The sequence below is a fragment of the Amblyomma maculatum genome, chromosome 1 (genome assembly GCF_055883805.1).
Source record: "Amblyomma maculatum isolate TAMU_Amacu chromosome 1, ASM5588380v1, whole genome shotgun sequence".
In the NCBI taxonomy this organism is placed as follows: Eukaryota; Metazoa; Arthropoda; class Arachnida; order Ixodida; family Ixodidae; genus Amblyomma; species Amblyomma maculatum.
The window spans coordinates 93,520,845-93,538,647 of record NC_139344.1 but is presented as its reverse complement, the minus strand read 5'-3'; the positions used below and the strand labels follow the sequence as shown (position 1 = coordinate 93,538,647).

Genomic DNA, 17,803 nt, shown 5'->3' with positions numbered 1-17,803 from the left:
CGGCCCAGCAGGAAGCTCGGAAAAGAGAATCTGGAACTGAGTTGTCACACTACTTGGGGCTGTGATCATCATCACATCTGCTTGTTATCGCACCTGCCATCGCTCAGCTTTTCAGCAGGGCTATTTCAATGATCTCTTGCCTTCCCAGTCATATTTTGATGTCACCTGCCATCCAAATTGGGTGGAGTGAGGCCTGTAATGTTGGAATTAGAAAATTTCTGACGTCACAGAGTTATACATAAGCTTTGGCTGGGACCGAGCCAGCAGTTAGTATTATCCAGTAATAAGGGTCGAACTAGGCTTATACTGTGAAACAAGGGGATGGTCAACATTGAATGCCTGAACTTGGTAATGCGGCACAGGTCTAAGGCATGTATCGAGCATGTATGATACCTATCAGTATACATAACCTAGCTCCAGTTGAATGCATCACAGTTTTCATCTTTGCTAAGCATCTGTTATTTTTCGTGACTGTGAAACACTCCAGAAACCGAGGTTCCCACTGTTCCCCCCAAAAGACAGCACCACATCACAGTAATGATATGTTTCGTGACCGTAATAGTAGGTGTCCCAGCTAACTTGGACCAAGGGTTTAAAAAATATGGTTTGCCCTAGCACAGTGAAAACAATTCAGAGATGTTCAAAGTCGCTTATGCTAACCTCCAGCATTTTTTTCGTTCACTTCAGCTGATTATTTAGGACTAATTAGCTATTTTTTAATTACTGGCTTGAGAGAAAAAGTGTCAATGCAAAAGTTGTAGATCTTCTTGATACGTTGTTTCCATCACTCTACGACTTTCACCACCCTATTCATAGGCCTTCAAAAAATGCTGTCACATGACCAGCTGTTATTTTAAATCATTCGCCAAGTGCGTACAACCCGGTTCTTCGTAGAGCACGGCCCAGAAAAGCGGGTTTTGTTATCTCGGACGTGTCTCGAGACTTTTAAGTGACGCCGCAGTCACAAGGAAGTTCTTTTTATTGCGCCAGGCGTCATTTTCAGCTGGTAAAAATATCACTTTACGTAAAAGCTAGTTTGATGGAAACAACGTAGCTACCTGTTTTTCGAGAAGATTTACAGCTTTTGCACTGACACTTTTTCTCCCGAGCCAATAATTAAAAACAGTTAATTAGTCTTTACTAATTAATAAACTGTAGTGAACGAACAGAATACTGGAGGTTAGCATAGGCGACTCTGAACATCTCTAAATTTCTTTCACTGTGCTAAGGCAAACCATATATTTTAAAACTTCGTCCAAGTTAGCTGGGACACCCTACATATACAATGCATGCCGCAGTAGAGAATACTGCATTAACTTTAATCACAATTTCAACGTGTGCACACATCTCCACACGCAGGCACTTTTGCATAAAAATGCCACCATTAAACCTGAGAGAGAAGCCATGAAATTCTTCTCAGCAGCACTACAAAAGCATCAAGCAAGGGAAAGCCTAAACCTTGGAAGCATAACAGAAGCCCAGCAGTTGACAGAGGGCACCACTAAAGAAACTGAGAAAGGACTCACGAGGCATTGGCCATGACTTGAATCTTGGTGCCCTCGCCGCGCAGGTCGTAGAAGATGAGCTTGGCACCTGACTGACGCTTAGCATGCACCCGGCCGGACACTGAGAGCCGCTCATCGGTCAGTACCTGACCCGCCTGCAGGCCACTGTAGCGCTCGACAAACTCCGTTAGGGAGATGGACACATGGAACTTGTGCGGGTAAGGGTCCTCGCCAGCTTCACGCAACTGTGCCACCATGGCCGATCGGATCCGGAAGAATTCCTGAACAAGCAATAAGAAGCCGGTGTAAGGTCAGACACTTCAGTTTTCTCTGAACACTAATACCCGTGTCACACGAACAATCAAAAACTCTTTCACCTAAGCGGTCTTTTAGCGAGTTGAAAGACTTTTATTCAAAAGGAGTTGCATAGCCAACACAGGGCGCTGGCGATCTCTTTTTAGTGTTTCCTATCGTGGACGCTATCGAAAGCGTGGCGCTAGATCTTGAAACAAAACCACTCAGAATAAACCGACGTATCACAACACATAAATGAAATACGTGTGCTATTACACACTGCCCATTGTAAATTTAGCTACACTATGTTCACAAATGTTAAATTAAACAAGATGGTGCGCATCCGCATCGGCGGTTAGCGTCACATGATATCTTCCAACTGCTTACAAAAGTTCTGCAGAAAAACAATATTATTACGCCTAGTTAACCTTCTGTGAAGCATAAAACTCTTTTTTATAACGTATAAATGTGGCACCAAAATGCCCTTTTGCTTCCTTTATTTATTAAAAGATAATTACTGGTGTCCACAGGGTTGGAGGCTACACCTTTTCAGTCATAAAATCTTCGCTTACGGAAAAGACCACTTCCGAAAACCGGTAATCGACGCCCACCTCTGGACGCAGCACCCAGACCCACGCATCGCAAGAGGTGAGCGCATTCACAGTGTCAACAGCCGCTCGCTGACTCGGCTGCACCGAGCAATGATCCTCCGTGCACGCATTGGATATGTGTGGCCTGGGGAACGACAGATGCGCCACGGACTTGCCACCAGTGACGTGACGGCTGTGGCCAGGTAGAAACTCTCGAACATCTTCTACTGCACTGCGCCGGGCTAGCCGAACCACGACGTGAGTTGCTGGCGGCTTACAGAGCACAGGGGGTAATCCCGGACAGCGTAGATGTGCTCCTGTGGCCGCCGGGCAGTGCACGCGTCCGCGAGCGAACACACATGAGCCTATGAGAATATATCGAACAGACGGGCTTGATGACCTGCCTATTCCACCTCGCCAGATAGTGCGCGCTGTGACTGAACGCTCCACGTGTGCTGTTTCGGACAATATCGGCCGATCGCCCATGACTGCCATCAGTGTTTTGTACAGTGTGCAAGTGCATGCGTAGTGAACAGTTGCCTGGACGCAGAGCTATTGTGGAGACCCGCCCGATGTGCCGAGTGCTCAGTGAACTAAGACATTTGCGGGTGGGCCTCAAGCAAACTACTGTATACTGTACCATAGTGTATATATTTCTTTTATTTTTACCTACCCTTTTCTTTCTCCCTATCGCTCACCTCTTTGATTTCCTCTACCTTTTCCTCGCTATCTCTTTAATTCCGCCGCCCCAGTTCAGGTGCTTCAGATATCAGATAGCAGATACAGGGGCTGGCAAACCTCCTTTCTTTCCTTTTGTATATACAATAAATAACCACTACTACCACCACCACCACTTCTGAAAAGGCGGTCGTGTGTCTGCGGATGAAACTCTTTTTGAAGAGGAGTCTTTTTATTCAAATGCCTTTACAGTGCCTGTGTAACATGGGTATAAGACCCGTAAAAGGCCCATCACGCAGGAATGCAGCCTGAAAATGAATGACTCTACAACAGCTCTTGTCAATTGTAAGAATGCACGCATGTTTCTCTAGCAGGTGTGTAGTATCAACCAGGCTTACACAAAGAGAAAAGCAAGCAAAGATAGATAAGAAAGCAATACAGTCGAACCCGGATATACCGAACCTGGATAATTCAAATTTTGGTTATATAGAACTCACGGAATATCCCATTGAAAATCCCATGTAGAAGTATAGGAAAGCTGCGTCATATATCAAACTCAATTTCACTGGTCGTTCGATATATCGAACTCTGCATCATGCAATGGACGGTGCGCCTTCCCCAAAGACGATCGCATCACCCTAGGCCGTTTGCCGCGTGATGTTTTCCAGCCACGCGCGGAAGGAATTAGAGGGCACAGTTCGAGGACAGCTTGTCTAAGGCAGCGCTGCGCCCTTTCCCCAAATGCGCCTGCATCTATGGTGATCGCTGCCGTGCACCAGCATGTGACGTTTGCGAGGCATGTGCGTGAAGGAACGAAAGGGAACCAATGCAGCCGTGGTGTTCAGGAGGGGAGAAAAACGCGATAGAGAGAAGCGCAAGGGTGTGCCCACTCTTCTGCCAAGCTTTATCTCTCTCCTTCCTCTCTCTTTCCTGGTCTTCGTTCGCAGCAGCACGCACTACGCATGCGCGGACAAGCCAGCTTAGCCCGTGGCAGACACTTTCTCCAGTGTGTGTTGTGAACGCTCTGCGCGCGCGGCGGCTGACGTGCGATGCGCGTCTCGTGTCGTCGTTCTGCACGTGCATAAGCTACAGCGGCTGCGGACGCTAAGAAGCAGCAGTTTCTTTCTTTTTTTTTTTTTGCGGGAGTCGTTCATCCTTGCCGCCGTGCTGAACGTGCAGAGTAGCGTATGCTATTCCGGCTGCGGACGTTAAGAAGCTGCTATGTTTTTTTTTTTCTTTTGCGAGAGTCTTCCTTACTTATCGTGCTGAACATGCGGCGCTGCATAAGCCATGGAGGCTGTGGACATTAAGAAGCGGCAGGCTTTATTTTTTTTTTTTTGCAAGTCATTCAGTCTTACATGTGTGTGTGTGTGTGAAAAGTTTATTGCAGGGAGCAAGCTTGAGATAACCGGGGCAACCTCTCACAATCGCTAGGTGGGCTCCTCATTAAAAGCTCGCGGGCAGCTGCGATCATGACACCAACTTTTAGCATTGTTTGCTTCAAACGGCATTTGCAACTATCACGCTTCCAATGATTTTGTGGCAGCGGACTACGCTCGCCCCAAGTGAGGCGTGATAAATCGAACCAGGCTTGTGCAATCAAGCCAGCACGGGCAATGTGCCAAGTTCGCTCCCTGCCATCACAGGATCTATCAAAAGTATAGTCAAAAGATAAACACGCCATGACGTTATCGTGGCGTAGCATCTTGGCGCGCTGCCAATAAATGAGCCGTGGATGCGCCGATCAAAATGGAGGGATGCGCCTCCGAACTTTTTTTTTTCAAATTCTCGGGGGCAAAAGTGGGGGTGGGTTCATTATGCAAATGGGTTGATTACGCGAGACAAATACGGTATCATTTTTCACGATCGCAAGTGGCGTCTGAAGCAGATTTCTGTATATCGAATTATCGATATATAGAACTATTTCGCGATCCCCTTCGAGTTTGATATATCCGGGTTCAACTCTATTCCTATGAATGAAAAGCATACCATCACTGACCTAGTAGCTGAAGGTGTTTCACCACATCTCCATGCCCATGCAAAATAGTTGTAAGTAAAAGCTCGTTAATTCGAACTTCACGGGACCGGGAAAAAAGTTCAAATTATCCGATGTTCGAATTATCGAATGGCCTCGAAAAAACTGACAAGAACCATTTGTATTACAGTAAATGTACCGTAGTTAGTCGCGTAACGAACTCGCTCGCATAATGAACCCACCCAGCCCCGATTTGTGCCTACGAATCTGAAAAAAAAAAATAATAAAGGCGTCAGTCGTTAGCGCATCCCTCCGTTTCGCACTGTCACGGTCCACAACACATTTCTTGGCAGTTCACCAAGATGCTACGCAGCGATAACGGCGTGTTTATCTTTGGACTTCAGCTCCAGCAGGGGGGGGGGGGGGGGGGAGTGAACTTGGCAAAGTTCCAGCGCTTGTCCGGTTGTGCAAGCCTCCTTTTCAGTATGTTTGCTTTATCATGCTATGAGCGACTGGGGCGGGCACCGTCTACTGCCACACTCCAATCATTGGAACGAGCAAAGCAGCAAGCGGCTTTTGAAGCGAACGGCGCTAAAAGCCGGCGTCACTATCGCGGCTGACTTGCCTGCTTCCGTTGACAACTGATGGATGAAAAGATAGAAGACTATCGCAAAAAAAAAAAAAAAAAAAAAAAAAAGTTTAACTTATAGTGCCCGTTCGATATCATAGCCTTTCATGGGCATTGGCTGGGACCGCGCAGACAGTACTTATCCCTATTTCCAAATTAACAGGGTTGGAATTAACGAGTATATAGTTGCGAGCTACGGAGGTTGCGCAGAAGAGAGAGCAGGCAGCCACCGCCGCGGCCATGCCCTCCCTCCAATGCCACCGGCCGCCGCGCCGGTCATGGCGCCATTTACGTTTTACCCACTCTTCTATGGTTTTACCTGGTTCCATCATCTGCCCCTGTTTTGGACATGCGCAGCCTCTAATTATGCCTTTCTATCGCGGAGGTGTTTCTTTACCTTTCTTTCTTTTTTTTTTTTTTTTGCCGCGTGATGTGCGGTGGCGCGTAGTTTGAATTATCTGTAGCGGAACCGACTCGCATTCAAATTAACGGGCTTTTTTATACACATATCTCTATGGAGCTTGGCCGGACCAAGTAGTGTAGTTCGAATTATCCGAAAACTCGAATTATCGTGGTTCAAATTAACGAGCTTTCATTGTATAGCACTTGGCATGTAAAACTCCTTTCAAAAGAGCATGGTGGTAAAAATTCAATTGCTTCTTGCTCTTTCTTTTTTTTTTTTTGCCTACTGCAGAACATATCATTAAAATCGTTATATATACTTTACGTTATTTCAGGAGTGCTTGTTTTGGATGTATAAAATCAACATGCAGCAGCATAACTTCTTGGCAGATAAAACTCCAGCACATATCACCAACAGCTTTCTTGACAACTTATCAATACATGGTGAACGAATCCAGAAAGCAATGCCCCTTTGTTTTCTTCACTTAGAGAAAGAAATTTAAGAAATGCAGCACTTGACTAAATCAAATAAAAAGGACTACTAATGACAAGTGAAAACTAAAAATAACAAAAAAAAAGATATTGCGGCAAAGTAATAACTTCTGCCACTTTAACTGCACCTTGTGGATTATAAGCAAAGAATGGGAAGTGCTTAACTTGAGCTCATGGCAATCATGCACTGTCATCACCGTACTCCTGCAAGGTTTAAATCTAAAAGCTTAAAATAAGATAAGCCTGCAGCCCAAAAGAAGCTGCACAAACTGAGGTTTGTGCCATGCCTCGAGGAAAGGGGTCATTACTGCCAAGTTGTGCACACAGCTGCCTCCATAGGGGCGCCGCACAACTGACATCAGATGAACAAGCTCTCCATGTTGTCCATTTCCAAGAGCATGGCATCCAGCAGTGCCTGCATGAAGCTTTACAGGATTCATCCCAAAACATGATCACCACTCACATGCAAGGAGGAGCAAAGATATGTGGAGGTGACATTCAATTTTGAACATTAACATGCAAGCATTAGATGATGCTGCAAGACTGCACACGTTATGCACTTTGCAAGTTTCGAGTTAACTGACCAAGTAGCTAATCTTGATGGGTTATGGAAACCAACTAGTGTGAGCCAGACAAGTTCCAATCTTCAGTACGGAGCATCAGGCACTCACATTCGGATCCATGGTCTCCTCATCTTTGGCGTCAGACAGCGCAACATTGTTGGCAATCGGGGCAGCAGCAGCTGCAGCAGCCTTCAAGGCCTCAGCCCGCTCAGCTTTCTCCTTAGCTTTCTGCTCGGCCTTTTGCCTGCGCTTCAGCTCACTGCACACAAAAAAAAAATATTCCGCATCAGCCGCCAGGCAGGAATGCAAGAAGCCATATGAATAATGCAAAATGTTCGCTCCGTACCTGCAGCACATGACCCAGCAGAATGGAATCAACCACCACCAGGTGAGAGCCACTGACAAAGCCAGCAAAAGGTGACAAGACATAATGCCGTAACTAGGACACCAATTTTTCCACAATTCCGAGAAGAGTTGCAGAACGAAGCATCTTTTTTTTTGTAGGATTGTTTGTTAGCAGCTATATTTTCCGTGGCTATTAACGGGAAAGACGGAATAATAGGAATATGATTACTAATAATCTTAATTCTGGTAAAGCTTACAATTTCTGCTGATGCTTTGACCCTCCTGCTCCCTCCCTTTGCTTGAACAAGCGAGCACGCTAAGTGTGGCAGCTCATGCTTGCACCCTTCATAACACATGTTACCAGAAGCGACAAAAATATCTTTAATTTGAAGTTTTATCCACAGTCCGTTTCGGTGGCTTCCTCTTTTGTACTGATATCAGACGCTCTGAGAACAAGGGCGAGTGGGAGCCACCAGAGCAGATGTGGAAATCACTTCAACACTCTCAAGAGACCACTCAATCACCATGGGGGCATTGAGTTAAACCAGAATGAATCTTCAAGTGAAGGAGACGCCAAGCACTACCTAATGCTGAATAACTGTCACCTTAATTTTAGTGGCTGCAAAGATCTGTAGCAGGCAAGGCAAGTTTCAGAGATAAACTTATTTTATGCATGTTCAATTTCCCATAGAATTATGACAGCTCCTTTAACATAGACCTTATAGATTTTAAAAGTTTCCACTGCAAAAAAAATGTAAAAAGAAATCATGCAACTATTACTGAAATCACCGAATAAAAGGCAAATGCCACAAGCAGGATTGGAAGCAGGCTCAAGTGTTTTAGGAAGCGCTCAGGAAGCAGTAATAACGCCATTCTGGACCAGCTTTCGAGCAGGTTTTTCTTGCCTACACCCACATATCTGACAAGACAAACGGCCAAAACCTGTAAAGGTGTCTAGAATATCTCAGATGACCCGAGCAACAATTAGAAACAGATTCGCAGAAAGCAAAATGGTTGCTTGCGCACTTCGTAACTAATAACCAAGTTTAACCTGAAGCTCTTGACAATTTTGATTTGACAGATTCAAATATGGAATCTATGACTTCTACATACTGAAGTGCCACTGCCAGGTCTGATTTCGCAACAACGAGCAGCACATTTCCGGCCTTTATATTAACCATGTTCTTTGATCCTACTCCTGTGCTTAGCACTAGTGCTTTAAGAGAGGATAGACAGCACTGAAGAGTAGTATTTTCTTTTTTCAGCTTCTTTACCTCACTGCCTTCTGTCACTAGCTACCGTTTTTGCCTTAGAGATGCTGAGGCTTTCTGAATTTCTATATGTTGACAATAGGCCCTGTATGACTTTCCAACACCCTTGAGAAGGTTTCTAGTGATTGGCACCTTCGATTTATCACCCCCATAACACTTCAAATATGCTTCAGGCTGATGTAGACTTGACCTACTTGTTACTGAGAAGGAAGTTCGAAGGCAAACTCTGCTTGTTTTCACAGCAGAAGCATTAGAACAAGCCTTGTAGTTCATTGTCGCCGCAGAAATTTTGCTATGGCTTAAGGTATTTTGCAGTGTTTACTTCGCTCACTACTCTCGAATTGGTTTATTGGTTTGGTTTGGGATTTAATGGGTCCCAAAGCAACCCAAGATATAAGAGACACCAGGCTGCGGAAATTTCAACCACTTGAGGGTTCTTTAACATGCAGTAACATCACACAGAAAACGGCCGCCTTGCTTTTCGCCTCCATCGAAAAGCAGCCGCCAAGGCTGGGATTCGATCCCGCATTCTTGGGCAGAGTAGTCGAGTGCTCTAACCATTGCGCCACCACGGCGCAGCTCGCTACTCTCGCTTCCTTCCCTATTGATGATTCTGAAGGCTGGGAGAAGGTGCTATGTCCCACGCACAGAACATCAGAACATTTTTAATGTAGTAGCATTACTACCTGCATTCCTGGATTTTACGGAGGTGGCTCTAAACCGTTCTTTGAGCAAAAAAAATATTCACAGCCAGTGGGTTCCGAACCCAGGTCGAGATAGATCAGCTTCACTGGCCACTGCATTAAAACACTGCCTCATCTTGGTAGCCAGTTTCCTCAAGAGCAAAGCTGACAGTCTCTCATGCTGCACCTCAGATAACATTTCCTTTGTCACCTTCACCCACTCTGACAAAGTTGCACTAAAGACCTTAATCAAGCTTCCTCCATATTAACAAAAGCATAGAGCACCTACAGCTACCCTCGCATGAAGTTGGGGATGGCAAATAAACGTATCAGTTCCGAGCTCAACACTGAGAGGCTAGTTCTATCCTTGCCGCAACTCCAACAGAATTTAAATACTTCGCTAAATATGGCAAGATGTAGCAGAGCAAAGCTACACGAAGCAAAACTTAGCTAAATGGGTGCTAAATAATGCTTCTCCATGCACGAGGGTGAGTAAAAAATTATCCACAATGTTTCTGTAAATCTTGCATTCTCCACTGACCTCTGTTAAGTTATTGTTATGCTGTTGTAGTCCTGCTATAAAATTTCTACCATATTTCCTCCATTTGTCTTCCTTTTATTGCAAATAGATCATGCCTGCTCCATGAGAAGCTTGCACCAAAAAGGAACAATGAGCTGTGATACAGTTTTTGCGGTCACAAGGTATATAATATCAGGGGCTGCAGTCCAGCAAAGTCTTTTGGCACAACACAGGAACAGTGTCTTGCCACGACGGAGTGTTTACGAATGGATTCAAAAATTCGGAAATAACTTAATGAATGTTACGCATGAGGAAGGAGTCGGACGACTATCTGTGGCCACAAATGACAACGTTGAACATGCATGCAACATGGCTCTATTAAGACTTTCGAGTGACTATTGATAAAGTGGCACACTGTCCGCAAATTAGTCATTGTTCTCCCTACGAAATCGTCCACAACAGACTTGGGTTTCATAAAGTCTGTGCAAGATGGGTCCAAAATCAACTCAAAGTGCTGCGTAAACAAACACGCTTGAACACCTGCCAAAAACATTTGGATCGCTAGGTTAATGACAGTGATGGCTTCTTAAGACAGAATCATCACTCCGTACAAAATCTGGATGCACCAATAAAGCCAGAGGGCCAGAGGGTAAACAGCAGAGTACGGAATGGAAACATCAAATATCGCCCAGCAACAAAAAGTTCAAAACCTAATCATCCACAGAAAAACTGATGTTTACCGTATTTTGGGACGTAAAAGTACCAGTACTGGAACATTATAACAAAAGAGGCACAACAATAAAGAGTGCGCGTTAGTGTGATGCTTATTGACAAACTAAAGCCTGCAATTCGAAGGTAGCGTCGATGACTACAGTCGAAAGGTGCTGTGCTATTGCATGACCCTGCCCGTCCACATTCTGCTGCCCACATCAAGAAAAAATCCGGAAGCTAAAGTTTAAATCAATGGCTCATCCTCCATATAGCCCTGGTCTTACCCCTTCTGACTACCACTTGTTTAATCCATTCAAAAAGGCATTAAGAGGCCGTCGATTCACCTCGCACCAAGTGAAGGATGTGGTGTACGCGTGGCTCACTGTTCAGCCGAAGACATTCTTTTCTGAGGGCATCAGGGAGCTTGTGTAATCGTGGACTAAGTGCGTTGAAAGAAAAACAAGAAGACTATGTTGAAAAACAATGTCGGGTTCAGTTTCTTCTTTTGTATTGCAACAGACATTATAGCTACATTGTGGATAACTTTTTACTCAACCTCGTATATCCGTGTTTAGCCAAGATAAACCCCTGCTTAACTTTTCCGCAATTGATTCCCTCTGGTTACTAGCGGCTTGTTTTAAATTTACTTGCGAACAAATGCTTATTATGCTCCATGCTTCTCTAGTTCATTAAAATTTTGTTGGTATTAAGCCAAAAGTGAGATGCATTATACTTCTACCACCAGTATGCTGCATCATTGCAACTATGGTGGCTCCCATAGCGCGGACATGCATGCGCTTCTCATAATTTCTTAACTGAAAAATAGATCAGATCATATTTTTGTAGGCAGTAGAATGGTCCACTGTGCGGCAAAAAACCATGCTCTGCTAAATTTGATGCCAGAAAATCAAGGCAGCTGGTTTGAAGTCGTTATGGAGCAATATTTCATTTTGGAGCAGGATGGAGCAGAGACAGCAGCTTGGAGCAGAATAGAGAAAATGGAACAGCACTTGCACCCGTGCACAAGGATTGGTGACTGAAAATATTATAAGGCATGCGCAATAGTAGCATTATTTCGCTGCTGTTCCTGACAGCAAGAATTGCTCCACCACATGCGCTACTTGTTTTTTTTTTTCTTCTATTTCAGGTAATGATACCTGCAACAATGAAACTAATAAGCCACAGTCACAAATAAAATTAACTGCATTGTGCACATACTTTTGTACTGCATAAACAGCCTCCAAGTATAGGGGATTTATAAAGCAGCAAACAGCACTGCGACATACATGACCTCTGGACCTCATTCTACCATGCGTTAAGCTAGTCAAAGAGAAGAGCACACAAAAAATATGGAAATGATAACACAAGTGCCCCAACATTCAGATTCTTTCTCTAATAAAACATGTTTGACAAATAAACAAACTATTACAAGCCAGTACTCAATCTCCCTCCTACTAAAACTACTATACTTCTTGTGCTCATCAAGTGTACTGAAGTCAAATACAACTCAAGAATTAGGCAGCATGCCCCTCAAAGGATGATCTCAAATCAATGCTGTTGACCTGCTGTCATGATGCTGCTGACAACAGCCTTGCACCTCGTGGTCTGGCATCACGAGGGAACGGCAAGTGCAAGGCACGAGTAAGTCAATGCCCCCGCAAGTCACATTCATGTATACTACTCAGAAACGTTTGTTGAAACCCAACAATCTATAACTGCAACATGTCGCATTTATGCCAGTAATGATGAGAGCATAACAAAGTAGTGATTTCTTTTAATTATGCCTGCCTTCAGCTGAAAACAATTGTAATGATGACAATAGGTTTAGTGCATCACACAAAACAGCACCCGAGTTATAAATTTGCAATCAACACATCAGTAGTCCAAGGCAGTGCAATTTACCTCAGAGAAATTAGTTTTGTTTTAGTTAATTTTACTTCCATGAGTCCCATAAAGCTCCCTTAGCTGAGGAATTATTACAAAGCTATAAAGCAAATACACCAGTAAGTTGCTATTAGTTATGGCCCTCTATCTCTTCAGACTGTGCTATGATAATAGAAACAAGAACAGATAGTGGCTCCAAAATATGCTCGCAAACTGAAAGAATGAAACAAAATCTTTGCAATAAGATGAAACGTGTGAAGCTTTTGATAGGATGACTGAACGTTGACAACATGGTGGTTCCTGCCGTCTACTGTGGATACTGAAGCTCAAAAGTAGCAATTTGCCCCTTGGCATCTCCTAGTGCTCTAAAAAAATGCTGACACAGTGAGTCAGTCACCAACCTCGCACGAGCAGAAGCCACCAATGTCCTTGGTTTACATATGTGACCTGTGCTAGCAGAAGGAACCACTGGCAGCACCAAGGAACTGTGCCGTCGCAGTGTCTGGCAAAGAGTTCTCAAGGCCATCATCGTCACCTGGAGGCATGCCAGAAGAGAATGAATGGCTGGCTACGACTACATCCTTACAGCAAAGGAAAGCCTGCATCTAACTTCATATGTGAAAATAGAACACAAGCCGGACCATGCACACATTCAGAAGGGCGAAGATTATGAATGTGAGCCCACAGTGTTGCCTGCAGCAGCTTTCAACTCCCAGCGCAGGCAAGGCACAGGTAACTTGGCTCACGAGTCATCTTCTCGGCCACCCACTCAGATCCGATCACAATAATGGTGGCCTAAACCCACGTACCCTCACACTCGCAGCAGCTCGCTACATGAACACAGGCTCACTCACACTCGCAGACGCTCACATTCACTCACACTGGTCCAAGGTTGTCCATGTAAATTTCTAAATTTTATTATGTGGCCAACACAGGCCACAAGGGCAACAGAGGCTCTGAGAAGACCCTCCACAGTCAGCAATGTCAAAGCCAGTAACAACAATTATAGCAGAGTCAAGACTATAGCAATTCCTGGCTCTTGGTGGGATGTAGCTGTGTCTGTGCGCGCTTTTATTTTCTTTTGCTCGCATCTTGGCACTTTTCGTGGCACGTTCAAGGTTGTTTTAGCTTGTACTAGCAGCTACTGCTTTTAGTCACAATAGTTATCTAACAGAAACAGTATTGATTCAACCTCACACACATCTACATACGAGGGGCTCATATCCACTCGTACTCTCAAAAGCTCATGCTCTAGCAGACCACCAGTTCTCAGTTCTGCACACTAATGGCGAATTCGAGTGGGAGAGCAGGCGCACTCGAGAGCACTTCGAAAGTGCTCTCAGACAAGCGGGTGCCCTCCAGTAGTAGAGCAGGAGTAGAATCACTGGCTTCCAATGGTAGAGGAGGAGGGCTTTTCCCCCGGTGAGAGCACCCGAGAGCACTCCCGGCTGCTCTCTCATCAAAAGCGAGTGTAGACGAAGTCACATGGCATAAAGCGTCATATCCACGCTATCTTTTTTTATTTTTCCCTTGAGTCGGCGACGCTCAAAATGGCGGCTGCAAAGCGTCGCCGCTCGGCAAGCTCTTCGGAATCAAGCAAATTTGCGTCAGGAGTAGAAAGCATTGCTCAGGTGCTGTATACATGTTTGAGAGTCGTTGCTGGCGTCGAATGGGCCAAAGGAGGCAGATCGCCACGCTGTGAGAACAAAGGCATACAAAACAAGCGATTCTTTACGGAGCGTTGGCCACTCTTCGGGTTGCAACTGCCGCCACTGCAGGCAGGAGGAGAATGCTGGGAAGAGAAGTGCGGTCATGTGGTCGTGGTGCGCTGCTCTCGACATGCAGAGAGCGCTCCCGTGGGAAGACAGTTACACCCTCGCTCAGCGTGCTCCTGTACTGCTCTGCAATGCTCGCCACCTCTGCTCTCGTCCTCCCAACCGAATCCGCCACAAGTCCTTTCCACGCTTTCAAACGCAGCCAAAAATCCTGATTCTGATGCAAATTCGAAGCCCGGGTTGCACCTTGTGTCACTTCATGCTGCACCTATCACTTTTATTTCCACTGCTCGTGGCACAGTTCAAGCCTCCATTTCTGTCCTCTTTTTTAACATACTTAGCTAGTAGTGAAGTATTACCCAGTTATCACAGATATTGACAGGTTGTCTGGATTTATGAGATGCACATGTTCATAGTGTCACCTTTCAACAGCCCTGTGCACAGATTAATGGTATCGTGCATATGGTTTCAAGCCACAGCAGTTTGGCAGCTACAGCAAGCTAGTTTTGAGCTCAAAACTCCTAAGCACTAAAATATATTTTTGTACTTTTCGTAACGCTGGTTCGACAATAAAATGCGACCAAACAATGCTGTTTATGATGACAATCTTCAAAGTTCCCTTTTATAGAGAAAAGTTTGTTTCATGCAGCACTCCAAGAATAACAAATGAGAGCCCTAACAAAAAACTGCACAATACACCAGGCATCATGCTCAAGTTTCATATTCCCGCCTGTGCCTTCTGCAGCCAACCAAAAAATGGCAATTGATTTATGCCAGAAACAGAATACCACATAAGAGGAGTTAGCCTTTCGAGATCCCAAGCCAGGAACTCTAAATGCAGCTTTTATACTGTTTATAATTCTTAATGCTTAATTAATGCTTCACAAACTTTTCTCATACTGACAGCCACATGAAGCGTAGAACGAGTAGACAAGGTAGTATAGCAGCTTTTGCAAGGACAGAAGCTGTAGGCACAACATCCTCATCCAGCAGTTTGCAAAAACAAATTCTATGAAATGCCAGTTATGCTTCTGGTGAATTCTTAATGCCATGTGGTTACTGATGTAGAACAAACCAAGAAAATCAGTAAACAGAAATGGAAGCTATTTAATAGTGTCAACTTAATATACAACCAAACAATGTATTCTACTAAACTTGGTAGTCACAAGGCTTCCAGCTCTTATTTCACTCCCCCTAATGACACAACTCTGCATAGCAAATTTACGTATATTAACTGCACACAGAGAAGGTGTCTGCTTTATAACGTTGTTTGTTTACTGCAACTTTTCATAAATTAACAGCATCATTTATTTGGCTCAAAGTATGACATTCCACAACACTTTGCCATCATGGCCATAGGATTTTGTATATTTATCAGACTAGCAAAACGAGCGTATATGGAGAGGTGGCACTGCAAGTGCATTGAAACAGTCATTTCTAAGCAACGAAGTGACAGAGCAGAATATACAGCCACTGACAGCAACATCCTGGTATGTGCACTTCAAAGAATATGCAAACCTCAGGAGTCAAGAAGTAAACAAAGCCCCTAGCAATGTCTTTCACACTACTTGCTTCATGGCCCTTCTGTTGATCCAGTGTAAAAGATTAGGCCTACTCCTGTAATTTAAGAAAATTTGCCAAACAATTAGCCTTTACTAAATTATCAGGTGCCTGTGGGCTGATAATTTAAGGCAATCATATCTGCCGCAGATGAGTGGTGGCACTGTCACTGACTGGGCCCTGCAGTTAGTTTGCTGCATTAAGCAGGATGTTATGATGTGAGCCCTGTTATCGCGACCTTTCATAATCCACTTAATTCAACAGATCTTATGCTCAGTTGACATTAGCAGCTCTTTAAAAACTTAAAAAAAAAAAATAATAAGTAGTGCACTGTTTGAGAATGGTGGCAGCCATCCTGGAGAATTTTTCTGGCTCACAGAACAGATTACCCAACACATAATGGCAAAGTGTGAGTGTGTAAGCACTTGCAGAAAACAGTTTTACAATATGTTTAAGCTGCATGCAACAAGACAAACAATGAATGCCTAACCTACAAATGCATACAGAAATGCTGAAGAAACAAGTGAATATTTCTCTGCAAGTCCTGGTATGCAGGGCTTGAAGCCTGTTATGCGGAGCTTGAAGCGCTAACCACATATGGTGATGACGCGTGGCAACACATGGCGTGATAAGCCGAGAGCTACCAAACCACTGTCACTCATAGCGTCACTCAGGCCCTGTGTTTGAATAAAATTTTGCCCATCACCCAGATATAGCTCACATGACTAGCCAATACCAGAAGACATTGTGGGTAGTACATGTGTGTCATCTTTGAAGCAAAGTTTAGCGAAGTCTCAGCAACGAAACTGCCAACACCCACTTCATCATTAACTATGCAAAGACGGTTCCACAATTGTCAACGACTCATCTCATGGGCCCTTTTGCTCAGGAACCAAAGTGTACCCATTACTGGGGCCTGTCTGTACTACTGTGACATGGGCTAAAATAATTTATAAAGTCCCTAGACAGTTATAATACGCAATGCAATTTGCCTGACGAACATGAACCAGAAGAAAACAAAAACTTTTTTAAGCATTTCTCATGCATTGCTAGTCTCTCTACACAATACCCATTACTTCACAAGGCATGACAAAAAGGGCTCTTGGACAAAAACAAATCACTAGCCCACAAACCGAGACGCTATCCCCATAGCGACTAGTGAGAAGATGTCGTAGAATACTACAGCACTACAATTAGAACACTTTCACAACAAATAAATAGCACCCAATGCGCAATGTGGATTCTAGACTTGATGGGGCTCTTTATTATGCGCCGCCATCATAAAGCACACGGGAATCTTTAGCATGTCGCCACCATCGAAACACAGCTGGGATTTGACCTACGTCCCCAAGCTCAACAGCCAAACAACCACGAACCACCGCAGCAAGTTCCCAACGAGCTTTTTTGTTTCCACGTGATTTATGAGCTGCAGCAGGTGTTCACAGAAAACTAATACTGAAAATTTAACTGATGCCTCTCATAAGCAGTGTGTTGTCAAATTCTGAAGATCATGTCTTTTTTATTTTTTTTTACTTTGTGCATCAAAAATAACACGTCTCCTTTAAGCAACATTATACTTGTTGGTATTTAGCTGCACTACAAATTGATTTTACCTCCTGTTAGCTGCTTTCTTTTTACAATGAGAACAATTCAACCTGTGATGAAAACATTAGTACTACCGCCCAACTTTTCCCTTACAATATACGATTTTATTTTGTACAGGGCTAGTCAAAGGGGAATGATGGGGTAAACCAACCAAAAAGTCAATAGAGAGATTTAGTATACCGTGATCTGCAATCCGCCACTGTGACCTTCTACCGTGCGTGGGCAGAGTGCACAAGCTGATTGGTCTCGACGTGGCAAGTTTATGTGCCGACAACTAGTAAGTTGCTCCATTATCGGCTTCAAGGAGATCTGGGCATGTGCA

At 44.3% G+C, this 17,803-nt stretch overlaps 1 protein-coding gene across 2 annotated transcripts in view; it reads right to left on the bottom strand.

Moving 5' to 3' along the window:
- LysRS (Lysyl-tRNA synthetase) overlaps positions 1–17,803 on the bottom strand; it is a 92,617-nt gene that overhangs the window by 68,205 nt on the left and 6,609 nt on the right. Inside the window, exons 2-4 of one of the 2 annotated variants that reach the window (XM_084588560.1) lie at positions 12,943–13,076; positions 7,236–7,386; positions 1,527–1,786 (exon numbers count right to left, since the gene is read on the bottom strand). In XM_084588560.1, coding sequence (XP_084444686.1) covers positions 1,527–1,786; positions 7,236–7,386; positions 12,943–13,070 — 539 coding nt within the window. In that variant the 5' untranslated portion in view covers positions 13,071–13,076. The remainder of the gene's footprint in view (positions 1–1,526; positions 1,787–7,235; positions 7,387–12,942; positions 13,077–17,803) is intronic. The other variant, XM_084588561.1, reaches the window with a different exon arrangement.